General features: G+C 35.0%; 1 protein-coding gene across 1 annotated transcript in view; it reads left to right on the top strand.

Annotated features, from left to right (window-relative positions):
* The window catches only part of LOC135214681 (serine/arginine repetitive matrix protein 2-like), a 222642-nt gene that overhangs the window by 139319 nt on the left and 67365 nt on the right, over positions 1–15958 (top strand). The window contains 1 exon segment of the mRNA XM_064249016.1: positions 6183–6327. Within this exon segment, the coding sequence (XP_064105086.1) occupies positions 6183–6327 (145 nt within the window).

Genomic DNA, 15958 nt, shown 5'->3' with positions numbered 1-15958 from the left:
AATGGCAGTATATTACTTTAGTATTCTACCCTTATTTAAGGATTCCAGCTGCCTTTTTTTATGGTCTTCTTAAATTTTCTATTTTATTGAACCATTTCTGAAGACAGTTGTGCTATAGTACATAAATCTCTCAACCATTTCTATCACTAGCTCCAGTAACACTCCATAATGTTCTTTACATTTATATTTCTGTTTTGGACAGGTTAACAAGAAGTCCTTTATCTAGGTGAAAATATAGAGAAAAGTATGTACTACGTACAAAGTTTATAATCTATTGTATGTATTCCCTGTATTCCTGTAGGAACACCCTAAGAGGCGAATGTCACATGTACCTAATGTAGCTTCACTACTTCAAGCAAGAGAAAAAATCAAGAATTTACCCCCTTCAAGTTCTAGGAACCTCTTGTCTCCAAGTTTAGCTTCAGCATCAGGTCGTGTCCCACCAACAATTGCACACACTGTTGCAAAGGGTGGAAAACGTGGTTTTTTTTTTTTTGGCACATACTCCTAAACTTGTAAGTAAAATTGTATCTTACATCAACCCACAACTTTGTTAGTTGGTTTTGGGAATGATTTGAATCAATGGAGGATTTTTTTGTCTTCCATACATTTCACACAAAGTTAAACTAGACAAAATTGTTGACAGCTGCAGTTGTGTTACCCTACTGGTTATTGATTGAGGGCAAACATCTTCAGTTGTAGTATAAGGTTTCAGTGTCTCCATCACAGATTGTTTTTGATGCTGTTATCCTTTCATACTACAGTTAACCCCCCACATTCGTGTTCTCAAGATTCATGGACTCACCTATTTGCAAATTTTTTGTTGTTGAGCTTATCTATATATTATTTGTGAAAAAAATGGCAAATTTCGCAGCCTTTTCTGTTGATAGATATTCACTGATTTAGTATATTTTGAAGTTATTTTCATGACTAAATGCATTTTTATGATAATTATTTACTAATTTTCAGATATTAATTGATTAATACTGTATTAAATTTAATAAAATAATAGAAATAATCTCTCTCTCTCTCTCGTACTTACGTATGCTATAGTATATCTTTAACCCTCACAGTCCGGGCTATTATATGCTAATGCATGCACCCATAATTGGGCTAAATTTAAGGATGGCCAATTTAAAAGAAAAGCTAAAAAATACCTCATCAATGGAAAGAGGAAGATATGAATATTCACATGGTATAAGAAAAAAAGATTCTTTAAAAAATGTGTCCCTTCCACGGAAAGTTATAAGTGAATTTTTCCCACCCCTTGTGGGCCTAATTTCCCTTTAACAGTCATAAAGAATATGCTAATTTTACAGTTATAAGTGTTCTTTCTAATATTTTTTTATTTTGTAAAATTCAAATTACACCTCAAGCAATATCATGAAAGATAAGAAATAAAACCAGGAACAAATTCCTAGCATGTTTATTGTAAAATATTTATGATTCATCCTTGGATGGGAAATTGTGACCACATTCCCCCTTACTACCTCAAGCAAGACTGAGGGCTCCTCAGCTCACACTCTTATAGGGTGATCTGAAGAGTTGCCAATAATGATAGTATATGGAACTAGGTGCATTTTTCTCACAAAATTATCTCAAAGATTAATGCAATACATAATAGTATAATAATTTAAGGTATATTTTATGTAGGATGTTATTTAAGGCATACATTTGGTATTTGAACTTTCTAGATAGGCAGTTATAAGCATTTTTAGAAGGGGTTTTAAGTATATTCACGATTTTAACTTTGCCGGGGGCTGGTTTGAAACACATCCCCTGCAAATACAGGGGGTTTCACTTTAGTCCATTTGGTAACAAATGTTGAATTAAAATGTAGGTGCCCATGTAATTGAATACCAGTCTTAAACATTGTACTTGCTATTGCATAGATAACAAATGGATTGATTTTTACAAAAAGTCTCAAGAAATTAAGAAAAGTTAGAGGGTGGCAATGCCTGGCACTGGAAGGCCCACAAAAATACTGAAAGACCAAGTTTACCCTTCTGCTAAAAGAGAACACTGAAGCATGATTAAAATAACATTCTTCTTTGAAAGTTAAGAGGCAAAGACAAGCACAAATTGTATCACAAGACAAAACATTCATTTGCATAGTTCAAGAAACGACCATTAAGGAAGGTAGAAATTAATATAAAAGCAAGAAATGAAGCGTAGGGCAACTGATGCTGTGAAGCATTAAAAATCATAATTCTTTGAGTAATGAAAATTCCAAAGTTGGCAAAAAAGTACTTTACACATTCTTGATAAAACCAAACAAAAATGATACCAAGCAAAATTAAAGTGATTAGAAAAGAAATTAGTAAATGCTACCAGAATTGCATTTATGTATGTGGAAACCACGTCAGAATATTACTGAATATTATCTGCATATCGAAATAAGATGAGAAAGTCAGAACAGGTACTGGGAAAAACTTTGTGCTAGTCAAGGGACACATCCAACTCCAAAGGAGTCACATACAGGAATGAGAAGTTTCATTCTTTCAAGGTCTTTCTGGCTGGGTCTGTTTCTCATGCTGTAAGGCTCATAAAGGGTTTTGTAAATTAGGTAAATGTGAAAAATTGAAAAGAAAAATCTAAGGATAAATATTGGCTGTCAATGTTCAGGAAGGGATGTGTGGACATCAAAATTGATGTAAAGGAAATGAGTTTCATAACTAAAGTGAACCAATCCTTCAAGGGTCACACACTGGTGCTGCCATTCTTCCTCTATTGCTGTTGTAATATGTCAAGAATTTATAAAGACCAGAAATTAAGCAATTATAAATGAATGGCTTTTATAACAAACAAAGCTACAAATGCAAGTGTTTGTGCTGCATCAGAGGTGTTTAATTTTATAAAAACTAAAATCAACTTAATATTATAAGTCATGCTTATGCAAGCTTAATTTTTTTTTTCACAGGTACTGTACATCATTTTCAAACTACAGCAATTATACATTCCTTCACATCCAACAACTTTGATCAATTTTTGCAATTTAGTCAAGGTATTGGTTAAAAAAAAAATTGTAGCTCTTCTGCCACCAAAAGATTTTGCTATATTTTTTATTGTTTTATATTTTACAGGAAACGTTACAAAGACCAACAATTACACCAGAGTTTGGGAGCAAAGTACCACCAAATATCCGCCAACGTTACTTGAATTCTTTAATTGATGAGTGCCTTAAGTTCTTGAGTGAAAAAGAAGCATTCAACTTGGTAAGAATTTTATGCAGCTTTTTTGCTGATGTAATTTTTACTTTAGTTTGTTTCATAACTCCATCACCCATGGAGACACCTTATTCTCAGTCTTCTGAGATTCTCAGACACCAGAGGAGTAAAGGTAGCTTGGTACCTGTACCAATTGGAACTTCAGGCACCCAATGGTCATCTGCATCATACCTCACATTTCTTATGTCAGCAGCATTGTTAACAGTTCTTAAATATTTTAATGCTGAAAATTCTGTTTCCGTTATATTTCTTAGACCGTCATGGGTACATCATCCTTTTCACCTTAATTTTTCCATTTCATCTTAATTGGGTTAGTGTTATACGTATATCTTCTTGACAGACCGCTTTTTGTAAGTTAGAGCCTCCATAGTTGATGGCATCTAATTTTTAAGTTCACTTTTGATATTGATTATCTTCTGTGATTTTTAGGAACAATGGTGCTCTTGCAATGATAGCATTGATTTGAGCCTTTAGGAGTAGTTATTGGATATTTGATTTAGTGCATGGCTTTTGACATTGGTGATTTAGATTTACGTAATGTTGAATGTTAATCTTGTATTGGTGAGTATACCAGTTAACAGTACTCATGTTAATTTTGATTTTATATTGATCAGGATGCCAGTTAACAGTTCTGTTGTTAATTGTTATTTAAATTATGCTTGTTTTGTGTATGTCCATTGAGGTTTAGTTTTTTATTTCATATGTAGGGTACGTTTTGCTCATAATTCCTTACTGTACTCTTTCACTTTTTTTGTGTTCTGGGTGGTTCACACCTGTACACTATATGGCAGGTGTCATTAACCTGTGCAACCTGTGGACACTGTCCAAAAGATTTCCCCATGGATCTGCAGAAGTTAAGGTGTGTCTTTAATGCTGCGCTATGTTGCTCATGAACGTCACCATGGTGGTTCATCAGTCAGGCTCCAAAGTGTTTGTGGCCAAGAAAGATTCTGCCTTAGCACAACATTCTTCGTCAGTCTCATATGGAGAGATACCACCAATCAGTAGGATCTTTATCTCTTCATGTTTGGAGACTGTCCAATATCTCTTTCAAGCAGGAGATCTTTCTTGTGGAGCAGCGACTCGGATGTAAGGCTACTTGAGAGGATCTTTGTCAGCCATATACAAGTTGATCCATCTGCTGCTGTGATTGGTGTCATCAAAAAGGTTTCTCTCCACTCAGAGTTATCTTATGGGTATTTTTCAGAACAAGAAATTCTTTCTGTTTATACTGCCAAGGTACTTAAGGGCTGACTTGTGATTAGTAGTTCATCTGAAGGATATGGACATCACTTTGCCCTGAGAAATCTCTATGTGGTTCCAGAGTTTTGATTGGTCTTGTTCACCTAGGAATCTCAAACCTCCTACGTGGGACCTTACTCTGGTACTGAGTAGTCCCACTCAAGCTCCTTTGAGCTCAGGAAACTGACTTTGAAAACAGTTTTTCTTCTGACTTTGGCTTCCTTGGAAGAGTCGGAGAGCTGCAGGGTCAACTATTTGGGGTCAGTAGCTTTCGAATTTGCCCCGGAATTCGTGGCTAAAACCTAGATTCCCATGATTCATGATGATGGCTTTGCCTCCATTTCCATTCCTTACAGTGCGGAGTTTGTTATCAGTAACCTTCAATAGTTTCTGCTTTGACCCATCAAAGCACTGCGTTGTTATCTGAAGGACTTGTCACCTAGAGCTTAGGTGTCGTAGGTTTTATGGTAACACAAGCCAGGTCAAGAAAGAGGTTTCCTAGAATACCCTTTCGGTTATCTACACGAAGTGTTTGGGCAACCCTTCTCCTCATTGTCAAGTTCTGTCACAAATTATGAGTATCCTGTTTTTAAGACTGAAGGTTTGTTCGTGTATGAACAAATGACAAATTTTTAATTAATTTGTATTTTTCATAGCTAACAAACCTGAGGTCTTAACATTGACTGCCCACCTCTGTCCACCCCTCTTATGTTTCATCCTGGGTTGGAAGAAAGACTGATGCTTCACTGGATTCAAGCGCAGTCTCTTGACTCACTTCCACCTCAACTAAACATCGGATGCCAGATGCCAAAGATTCCTTGCATTTACTGTTTTTATTGGTTTTAACTGGTTTCAACCTGGCACCAGAAGATTTATCTTACTGTTAAGACCTCAGGTTTGGTAGCAATGAAAAATACAAATTAATTAAATATTTGTCATTTTGGGCTGTATTCGATTGATGTGTTTGTACAAGACCACATTATATACTAAATGTCCACTATCATCCCTTTGTTCTTGCTGTGTCAAGCACCCACCCAATTTAGAGGAAATAGTAAGCTAGTTACTACCTGCCATTGGGTCTCAGGCACAAGTCTGAGAACATTATGTAGGCAGTCCCCGGCCATCAGTGGACCCGGTTATGGCCATAAGGTGCCAATAATAGAGTTATGGCACCATAATATACCTAAAGGAGGCATCAACTGGTTATCAGCGGCATTAACTGGATATAGGCACCGTAAGCGCCATAAATCACCAAGTTTCAGTTAATGGCGGTTTTCACTTATCTGCACCCTGCTGAGAAAGAAACCCCCGCTGATAACTGGGGACTGCCTGTAGTTGAGAATGGATAGCTCTATACACATTTTTTATGGGTTGCATGAAAAATATGTACACACCATAGAGCGTAAATCCTTTGAGGACTCAACAGCGACTACTAAAATAGGTTTTTCCTATGTCAAAGCCTGATTTTTTCGTCCAGTGGATAATGTAGGTCTGACCCCTTTTTTTTTTTTTTTTTTTTTTTTTTTTTTTTTTTTGCTTTATGATACTCAAAGTTTCATTCACTCAGAATTGACAGTGATCATTCTAACTAAATTCCAAAAGTAGTAATTTTTCCAGTAAGATAGTTACTGTGCTGTAATGTTACTTTTGTTTTATGCTTAGTTTTTGAAATATGAATTGTAATGTTATTTTTCTATGTGAAACTTTCTCTAGGGGTTGGCTGAAGAACGTGTATGCTTCCAGCGAGCCACATCCCGAATGGTATATTTAAACCTTGCTGTTAATGCAGTAAAGCGACTGCGTAATCAGCAAGAAGCGGGAGAGGCTGCTCAAGAGCTTCTGGATACTGATCCATCATGTAAGTTTTTTACAAGTTGGGTTTGTCTTAATTTTCCATCATCAGTGCATTTTGGTACTAGGTATCTGTTACTTTCTGGTGGGAGGAAGTAAAGTCAAAATTCCAGTCAAAAGACTGATCATTTTAACCCTTAAACGCCGAAGCGGTAAAAAAAAAAATGTCTCCCGTGTGCCGGAGACGTTTCAGAGTGAGCGCGGAAGCGGAAAAATAATTTTTTTTTCAAAAAATCACAGCGCGCTTAGTTTTCAAGATTAAGAGTTCATTTTTGGCTCCTTTTTTTGTCATTGCCTGAAGTTTAGTATGCAACCATCAGAAATGAAAAAAAATTATCATTATCATATATAAATAATGCGATATATGATAGCGCAAAAACAAAATTTCATATATAATTTATTTAAATCGCGCTGTGCGCAAAACGGTTGAAGGTAACAAATTACTTTTTTTCGTTGTAATGTACACTAAATTGCGATCATTTTTGGTATATAACACATTGTAAAACGATAAAAGCAACACAGAGAAAATATTATCACAAAATAATGCATGAATTCGTAACGCGCGGACGTAAACAAATAATTTTTTCAAAAATTCACCATAAATCTAAATATTGTCCTAGAGACTTCCAATTTCTTTCAAAATGAAGACAAATGATTGAATATTACTATACTGTAAGAATATTAGCTTACAAATGCAATTTTGGACCATATCTGACGAGTTAAAGTTGACCGAATGTAGAATTTTTTTTATATATATTTTTTTATATGCAATTATTTCGGAAATAAGAAAAGCTACAACTTTCAAATATTTTTCGTTTTATTCTACATGAAATTGCGTGCGCACATTTTCATATATAAAACTCTATGAAATGCCTAATATGAAACGGAGCAAATATTCCGAGAATGGGACTTACGCATTTCGGAGATTTGTGGCGGAGAATCCGCGCGCGGAGGGAAGGAAAGTTTTTTTTTAAAATTCACCATAAATTTAAATATTGTGCTAGAGACTTCGAATTTGTTTCACGATGAAGATAAATGACTGAATATTACTAGACTGTAAGAGTTTTATCTTACAATTGCGTTTTTCGACCATTTCGGTAGAGTCAAATTTGACCGAACGTGTTTTTTTTTTCTATTTATCGTGATTTATATGCAATCTTTCAAAATGAGAAAAGCTACAACCTTCAACTATTTTTTGTTGTATATATATGAAATTGCGCACATTTTCATATATAAAACTTTATGTAACGCTAATTTAAAATGATGCAAACATTACCACAATCGCACATATGATTTTTTCGGAAGAGTTACCGCGCGGACGTACAGAAAATGTTATTTTTTTCATAAATTCACCATAAATCGAAATATTGTGCTAGAGACTTCCAATTTGTTGCAAAATGAAGATAAATGACTGAATATTACTAGACTGTAGAGTTTATCTTACAATTGCGTTTTTTCGACCATTTCGGTAGAGTCAAATTTGACCGAACGTGTTTTTTTTTTCTATTTATCGTGATTTATATGCAAATATTTCAAAAATGAGAAAAGCTACAACCTTCAACTATTTTTTGTTGTATTATATATGAAATTGCGCACATTTTCATATATAAAACTTTATGTAACGGCTAATTTAAAATGGTGCAAACATTACCATCATCGCACGTATGATTTTTTCGGAAGAGTTACCTGCGCGGTTACGTAAAGAAAATGTTATTTTTTTCATAAATTCACCATGAATCGAAATATTGTGCTAGAGACTTCCAATTTGTTGCAAAATGAAGGTAAATGCTTGAATATTACTAGAATATAAGCGTTTTAGCTTACCAATTGCGTTTTTCGACCAATTTCGTAGAGTCAAAGTTGTCCGAAGGTTGAAAATTTGTCACTTATCATTTTTTATATGAAAATATTTCAAAATTGATAAAAGCTACAACCATGGGTTGTTTTTATTTGTGTTGTGCATGAAATTGCGCACATTTTCATATATAAAACTTTATGTAGCGGCTAATTTAAAATGGTGCTAACATTACCACAATCGCATGTATGATTTTTTTCGGAAGAGTTACTGCGAGGACGTAAGGAAAAAGTTTTTTCATAAATTCACCATAAATTGAAATATTGTGCTAGAGACTTCCAATTAGTTGCAAAATTAAGGTAAATGATTGAATATTACTAAAATATAAGAGTTTTAGCTTACAATTGCATTTTTCAACCATTTCGGTAGAGTCAAATTGACCGAAGGTTGAAATTTTGGCACTTATCGTTATTTATATGAAAATATCTCAAAACTGATAAAAGCTACAATCATGAGTATTTTTTGTTGTATTCTACATAAAAATGCGCACATTTTCATATATAATATTACATATAACGGCTAATTTAAAATGGTAAAAAAATTATGTCAAAGTGACGAAATAATTTCCGAGATGTGTCACAGATACTTTTTAGTGTGACAAGAAAGAAATTCGCGCTTGCGCGCCTGCGTAACGATTGTAAACAAAACAACACCTTGATCCGTGAACTCCCAGCATCCCCCAAGGCGCGTGATTCAAGAGTTTTCGGCTGGTAGGCCTAAAAGTATTTTTCCGCGAATTTTTAAAAAAACTTTTGTATGTCGACGTAAAATATGTCCAGTCGGCGTTTAAGGGTTAACATGATGCCACAAGTTTCTCAAGTTAGTACCAGACAGAACCAGCCTTCTAACATCCTAAACTGACTGGGGTCTCATAGCCACCTAAAAGTATAAATAATCTTATGCGAGGTTGACTTGATGTGTTCAGTCTAAAGTGAATCTCTTCCCATCTTATCTTAACCCTTAAATGCCGAAGCGGTAAAAAAAAAAATGTCTCCCGTGTGCCGGAGGTGTTTCAGAGTGAGCGTGGAAGCGGAAAAAATATTTTTTTCAAAAAATCACAGTGCGTTTAGTTTTCAAGAGTAAGAGTTTATTTTTGGCTCCTTTTTTTGTCATTGGCTGAAGTTTAGTATGCAACCATCAGAAATGAAAAAAATTATCATTATCATATATAAATAATGCGATATATGATAGCGCACAAACAAAATTTCATATATAATTGTATTCAAATCACGCTGTGCGCAAAATGGTTAAAGGTAACAAGTTACTTTTTTTTTTCGTTGTAATGTACACTAAATTGCGATCATTTTGGTATATAACACATTGTAAAACAATAAAAGCAACACAGAGAAAATATTATCACAAAATAATGCATGAATTCGTAACACTCGGACGTAAACAAATATTTTTTTTCAAAAATTCACCATAAAGCTAAATATTGTCCTAGAGACTTCTAATTTCTTTCAAAATGAAGACAAATGATTGAATATTACTATACTGTAAGAATATTAGCTTACAAATGCAGTTTTCGACCATATCTGACGAGTTAAAGTTGACCAGATGTCGAATTTTTTTATATATTTTTTTATATGCAATTATTTCGGAAATAAGAAAAGCTACAACCTTCAAAGATTTTTTGTTTTATTCTAAATGAAATTGCGCACATTTTCATATATAAAACTCTATGAAATGCCTAATATGAAATGGAGTAAATATTTCGAGAATGGGACATACACATTTCGGAGATTTGTGGCGGAGAATCCGCGCGCAGAGTGAAGGAAAGTTTTTTTTTTTAAATTCACCATAAATCAAAATATTTTGCTAGAGACTTCAAATTTGTTTCAAAATGAAGATAAATGACTGATTGTTACTAGACTGTAAGAGTTTTAGCTTACAATTGCGTTTTTCGACCATTTCGGTAAAGTCAAAGTTGACCGAACGTGGTTTTTTTTCTATTTATCGTGATTTATATGCAAATATTTCCAAAATAAGAAAAGCTACAACCTTCAATTATTTTTTGTTGTATTTTACATGAAATTGCGCACATTTTCATATATAAAACTTTATGTAACGGCTAATTTAAAATGATGCAAAAATTACCAAAATCGCACGTATGATTTTTTCGGAAGAGTTACCACGCGGACGTAAAGAAAATGTTATTTTTTTCATAAATTCACCATAAATCGAAATATTGTGCTAGAGACTTCCAATTTGTTGCAAAATGAAGGTACGTAAATGCTTGAATATTACTAGAATATAAGCGTTTTAGGTTACAATTGCGTTTTTCGACCATTTCGGTAGAGTCAAAGTTGACCGAAGGTTGAAAATTTGTCACTTATCATTTTTTATATGAAAATATTTCAAAATTGATAAAAGCTACAACCATTGGTTATTTTTAGTTGTATTGTGCATGAAATTGCGCACATTTTCATATATAAAACTTTATGTAACGGCTAATTTAAAATGGTGCAAACATTACCACAATCGCATGTATGATTTTTTTCGGAAGAGTTATCGCGCGGACGTAAGGAAAAAGTTTTTTCATAAATTGAAATATTGTGCTAGAGACTTCCAATTAGTTGCAAAATTAAGGTAAATGATTGAATATTACTAAAATATAAGAGTTTTAGCTTACAATTGCATTTTTCAACCATTAAGGTAGAGTCAAAGTTGACCGAAGGTTGAAAATTTGGCGCTTATCGTTATTTATATGAAAATATCTCAAAACTGATAAAATCTACAATCATGAGTATTTTTTTGTTGTATTCTACATAAAAATGTGCACATTTTCATATATAATACTCCATGTAACGGCTAATTTAAAATGGTACAAAAATTATGTCAAAGTGACGAAATAATTTCCAAAAGGTGTCACAGATACTTTTTAGTGCGGCAAGAAAGAAATTCGCGCTTGCGCGCCTGTGTAACGATTTAAAACAAAAACAAAACACTTGATCCCGTGAACTCCCAGCATCCCCTAAGGCGCGTGATTCAAGAGTTTTTGGCTGGTAGGCCTGAAAGTATTTTTCCGCAAATTTTAAAAAAAACTTTTGTATGTCGACGTAAAATACATCCAGTTGGCGTTTAAGGGTTAATGGATGAGGGAAGTAGACACAAGGAGAGATTCACATGCGAGAAAGGAATTAGAGGAGTAGTGCTAATACTTAAGACTAGCAACACTTTAGGTTATGTTTTAATTGGGTTCACTTTTTTTTCTGTTGTCAGTCAGTTGCATGGGAGATGGAAAACCAGATGTATAATACGGAAAGAAAATAAGAACTTTTAAGTTTGTTCTAGCTACAGACAGTCTCAGGTTATCGGTGGACTCTCTTAATGGCGATTCGGTTTTATGGGGCTTGTCTAGTGCCATAAAATTGGCAATTTATGGCGCTATAATGGGCTGAGTTCGAACCCCCCCAATAATCGGGGACTGCCTGTATTGATTCAAACACACCAGGAAACTTAATCTGCAAAGTGTCCGAACAGTATCCAGGCAGTCCCCAGGTTACAATGGTGGTTCCGTTCCCAGCAGGTTACTGTAAGCCAAAAATCGCCTTAACCCGAATCATCATAATTACAGGCAGTCCCCGTTCTTGAGACGCGTCGTAAGCTGAAAATCGTTGTAAGCCAGAACATCGTAAACAATGCTAAGAAAACCTTACTTTTAATGCTTTGGGTGCATTAAAAACTATGTATACTGCATTCTTATTGCATTTTTCATAAAAAAAGCTTCAAATATTGATTATTTTACATTTTTGGTGTCATATTTCATCTGCTAGATGAGCGATGTAGGCGTCGTAACAGTGGAAATAATGTCTGATGAATATAATTGTGAAGCGCCTTACCTTCGGAAAGTCGTAAGCTGAACCCGTTGTAACCCGGGGACTGCCTGTATAATAGTAAAAAATAGCACTTACAGTGCCGTAAAGCAGGTAACAGCTCAGTAAATCCACTTATGGCGTGAAAAACTTTTGGTTAACAGCACCATGAGGCAAGCACCATAAGTCAGAAACCACTTAACCTGGGGACTGGCTTAAAGGGATTAGGGAGTTCACCCAAAAATTTGAAAGGTAGTGACCACCATTTATTTTAGACAGACATCAAGTTGTGTGGCGTAATTTCAGTCGATGACGTTTATTCCTAGGGCAAAATGAATGACTGGTAATACACCTATGCTGTGATGTCATCGAAGTTATAAACCATTAAAAAGGGAATAGCTACAAAAAATCTGAAGATATCCTGAAGAGGCACAAAATATGCTATCTCGTAATGGGAGTTTGTAGAATGCCTCCAATTTATTTTTTATGAAGGAACTATGGATCCAGAACTAACAGTATATCTCTCATCCATTGCTGGAGAACAAGTCTCTCACTAACTTTTCATGCTAGAGAGAGAGAGAAAGACCTAGGGTGGAGAACCTACTTCACCAGGCAAATGAGAGGTCATTTATAAAAGTAAAAAATAGAATAAATTTGTCCCTCTGTTTCCAAATTTAGCTTGCCTAAAGCCTATCTAGTGGAATGTGACAGTACAGTATTTTACATTTATGTGACTGTCACAAATAGCTGTCTGTTTTCCTTTCAAGACTTGTTTAGACCAGCATAACACTTGAATTTGTAATGACAGACATTTGGTAATGTTTGGTCTCAGGTTTTAAATCTAAATGGCAGTTAAGAGTGCCAGTAAGATTTTAGAAGCCTTTCATTTGTTTTTGTCCTATTGGAGATACATTGTTTCCACAAATAATTAGTTAGCTTGTGTCATCCAAATATACCTAGATGATACGTTTTATGAAAATTAGTTGAGATAGCATTTGTGAAAAAGATGGTGAAAAATTTTGTTTGAGGTGGTAACAAATGCTGGATCATAATTCATAGTGCGTTCATCGTATGGAGGTAAGGGTTATTTGCTTGCATGAAAGGAAATTGTAAGTTGCGACTTGATTTTGATAAAGAACTACTTTGAACATTGTTGTAAGGGTCATCAGTCTAAAACCCAGCAGTATAATATACTGTTAATGGTTTTGGAAAATTTGTCTTGCCAATAGGTTATAATTTGTAGTCTCTTTAAGTGTCAAACATTTTCAGTGAATGGGCAGACAGTTGAAGTCTTGTTAGAACAATACAACCATTATCACTTGCCTAATAAACCAAAAGGACACCCTCCTAGAGCTGCTATACTGTAGAAATCATATTGGTAGATGGACGCTAAATCTCATGGCCAGCTTCATTCCAGAATATGGTCATCAATGCCCTAAGCAGGAGGTTCCTTTAGTGGAGGACAAACACAAAGCTTGCAGGCTGCTTTGATGGATATAGAGAACTCATTTGGCTGTGTTCATGGCATCCCTGAACAACAAACTACAGGCAGTCCCCGGTTATCGGTGGGGGTTTTCGGCAGGATGCTGATAAGCGACAACTGCCATTAACCAAAGCCTGTGGCTTTATGGCACTTGTGGCACCAATATCCATTTAATGGCACCCCTGCCAGGTATGTTATGGCACCATAAATCGCCGATTTTATGGTGCTAGACAAACTCAATAAAACCAGATCGCCATTAACTGAGTCTGTCGATAACTGGGGACTGCCTGTACTGGAATTTTGCTCACTTCAGCTAAAATCTGGTGGCTTTTCCACCTTTCAGGCTTATCTGGCAGTTCCTAGTGAGGATGAAAATGTCAGTGAACACCTGAATGACCCCTTATTTCTTTATTTCAGGTCTTGCAATCTTGCAAGTCTTAATCCATAAACCCTTACGGGCTGGGCTAAATATTCATTTATAACACCCCTGAGACCAGCCAAACTTTAAGGTTGACCAATTTAAAAAAAGAAGAAAAATAATAGAAAGAGGGAGTTATGCAAAGGCACTTAGTATAAAAAAAAAAATTCAAACAAAATTTTTGTACCTTTGATGAGAAGTTGAAAGTCAATATTTCTTACCCTGTGTGGAGCCTCATTTCATGGACACTTAAAAATACACTAAGTTTTAAAGTAAGTTATATATGTTCTTTTAATATTTTTTTTTTATTATTTAGCAAAATTACAAGTAACATAATATCATAAGAGGTAAGAACTAAAACCAGTAACACTCCTCAAGTATATTTTGGGACACTTGCATGCAAGATGCACTTGAATGGGGAGGTTTAGTACTGCCCTCCATGAAATCTCAAAGGAGACTATATTTTCCCTCATATCCTGAGCCAAGGTGTGAGTGTTGCCATATAGTCATTTATGGCCTGCAAAGTTCGGCAAAATATCATGGTGTGAAAAAATTATTATTGCATGATATGCCTGCTACTCTTGTATCCCATTATTGCATATCATAGGATGTGTGCCACTATGAAATGCTTAAGACCTGGATTTAAGTATCAGTTTCACCATTTCAGTTTTGAATTTGGACTGTTTATCTTTGGGCTTTTGTGAGATGTTCTAGCTGGGTTATGGCCTTGGTTTTGAAGAGCTAGGTATAATCTCCCAGTAAATCTACACCTGAACAATAGGAATGCAATACCAAAACTGTTCTATCATGCTCACCTTTGACACAACAGTGTCCCAGAGGTTCTAACTTTTGGTTGGGGGGGGGGGGGGGGAGTGGGACTAGTGTTGTTTTGCCTTAACCTCTTCATTACCGAAAGTTTGTTTGGAGGTAGGTGGGTACCACCATTGAAGTCTACTATACCGCACCGGGTGCATAAAGGTGGTACGCATAGTACCACCAAAACTCCTCTTTTCAGATAGGGACTTCCAATCATTCTGTAATTTCGGTTTGAAGAGTTTGAGCAAATAAAACAGTATGACACGATGCCAAGACGTATGATGAACCCCAAAAAATAGTATTATTACTGCTTATAGTAGTGTGTAGGTGACAGATGAACTGCGTCTCAACAAAAAATCACAAAACCAGACAAGCGTAAACATGTAATAACTTCTACCCAAGTAAAAACCAGTTGTAATCATCATTTACTGTATTTATTTATTTATTCACTTATTACATTTTACAAATAAAAGATATGAACACCAGATAAATGAAGGTAGAAATAAAGCCTTATAGTAACTTTATATATAAAAAACCAAACCAGAGAAAAAGCAAAAAAGCGATTTTTTCTGAGGACAAGAAACTTGAAAAATTAGTTCAGATACCCCTAATGCCCCTAAAGTTGTTTTCTGTGATGAAACTAATCTTAGAAACGTAGAAAATGACATCGCCCAATTTTTGAAAGATATACTATAAAATTTGCGATTTCCATATTTATTGGCGGGGCTTTCGCTTTAGTTTTTGCTCTCTTTTTTTGTTATTACGTGCTTATTTACTGTTCTATTTTGATAATACTTTATGTGCATGTTCCAGGTGCAATATACCAACATTCTGTAAGACCGAATTTCTATTCAAGACCGTAGTTTTCTCATCGACCACCAGTGTCCCTTGTACAAGGGACACTGAGTTTCACATTTTTTTTCATAAAATCATTTATTTTCCCTGTAGGATGATAAAACTAACAGAGAATATGCGTTATTATAGTGCTAATAATACCTGATAATTTCATTAGCCTGTCTTGATTAGTGTATTTTTGGCAAATATTTTTACGATGGGCACCCCTCCAAACTCGAGTCACTACCGAGAGATTCAGTTCGGCAGCGAACACAATGTTTACATTCTGCTCACCCACCCGGTAAAGAAGGGGTTAAATTACTGTAATTGTAAATGCCACATTGTGCATCTTGTCAGGGCAATTTGATTTGAAATGAACTCAGAAATTAGACTTTCCTTCTTTACTAACTTATTCAT

This window comes from Macrobrachium nipponense, chromosome 46 (assembly GCF_015104395.2).
Source record: "Macrobrachium nipponense isolate FS-2020 chromosome 46, ASM1510439v2, whole genome shotgun sequence".
Taxonomy (NCBI): domain Eukaryota; kingdom Metazoa; phylum Arthropoda; class Malacostraca; order Decapoda; family Palaemonidae; genus Macrobrachium; species Macrobrachium nipponense.
Note: the sequence above shows the minus strand (reverse complement) of the source record. Positions and strands in the feature narration are given on the sequence as shown.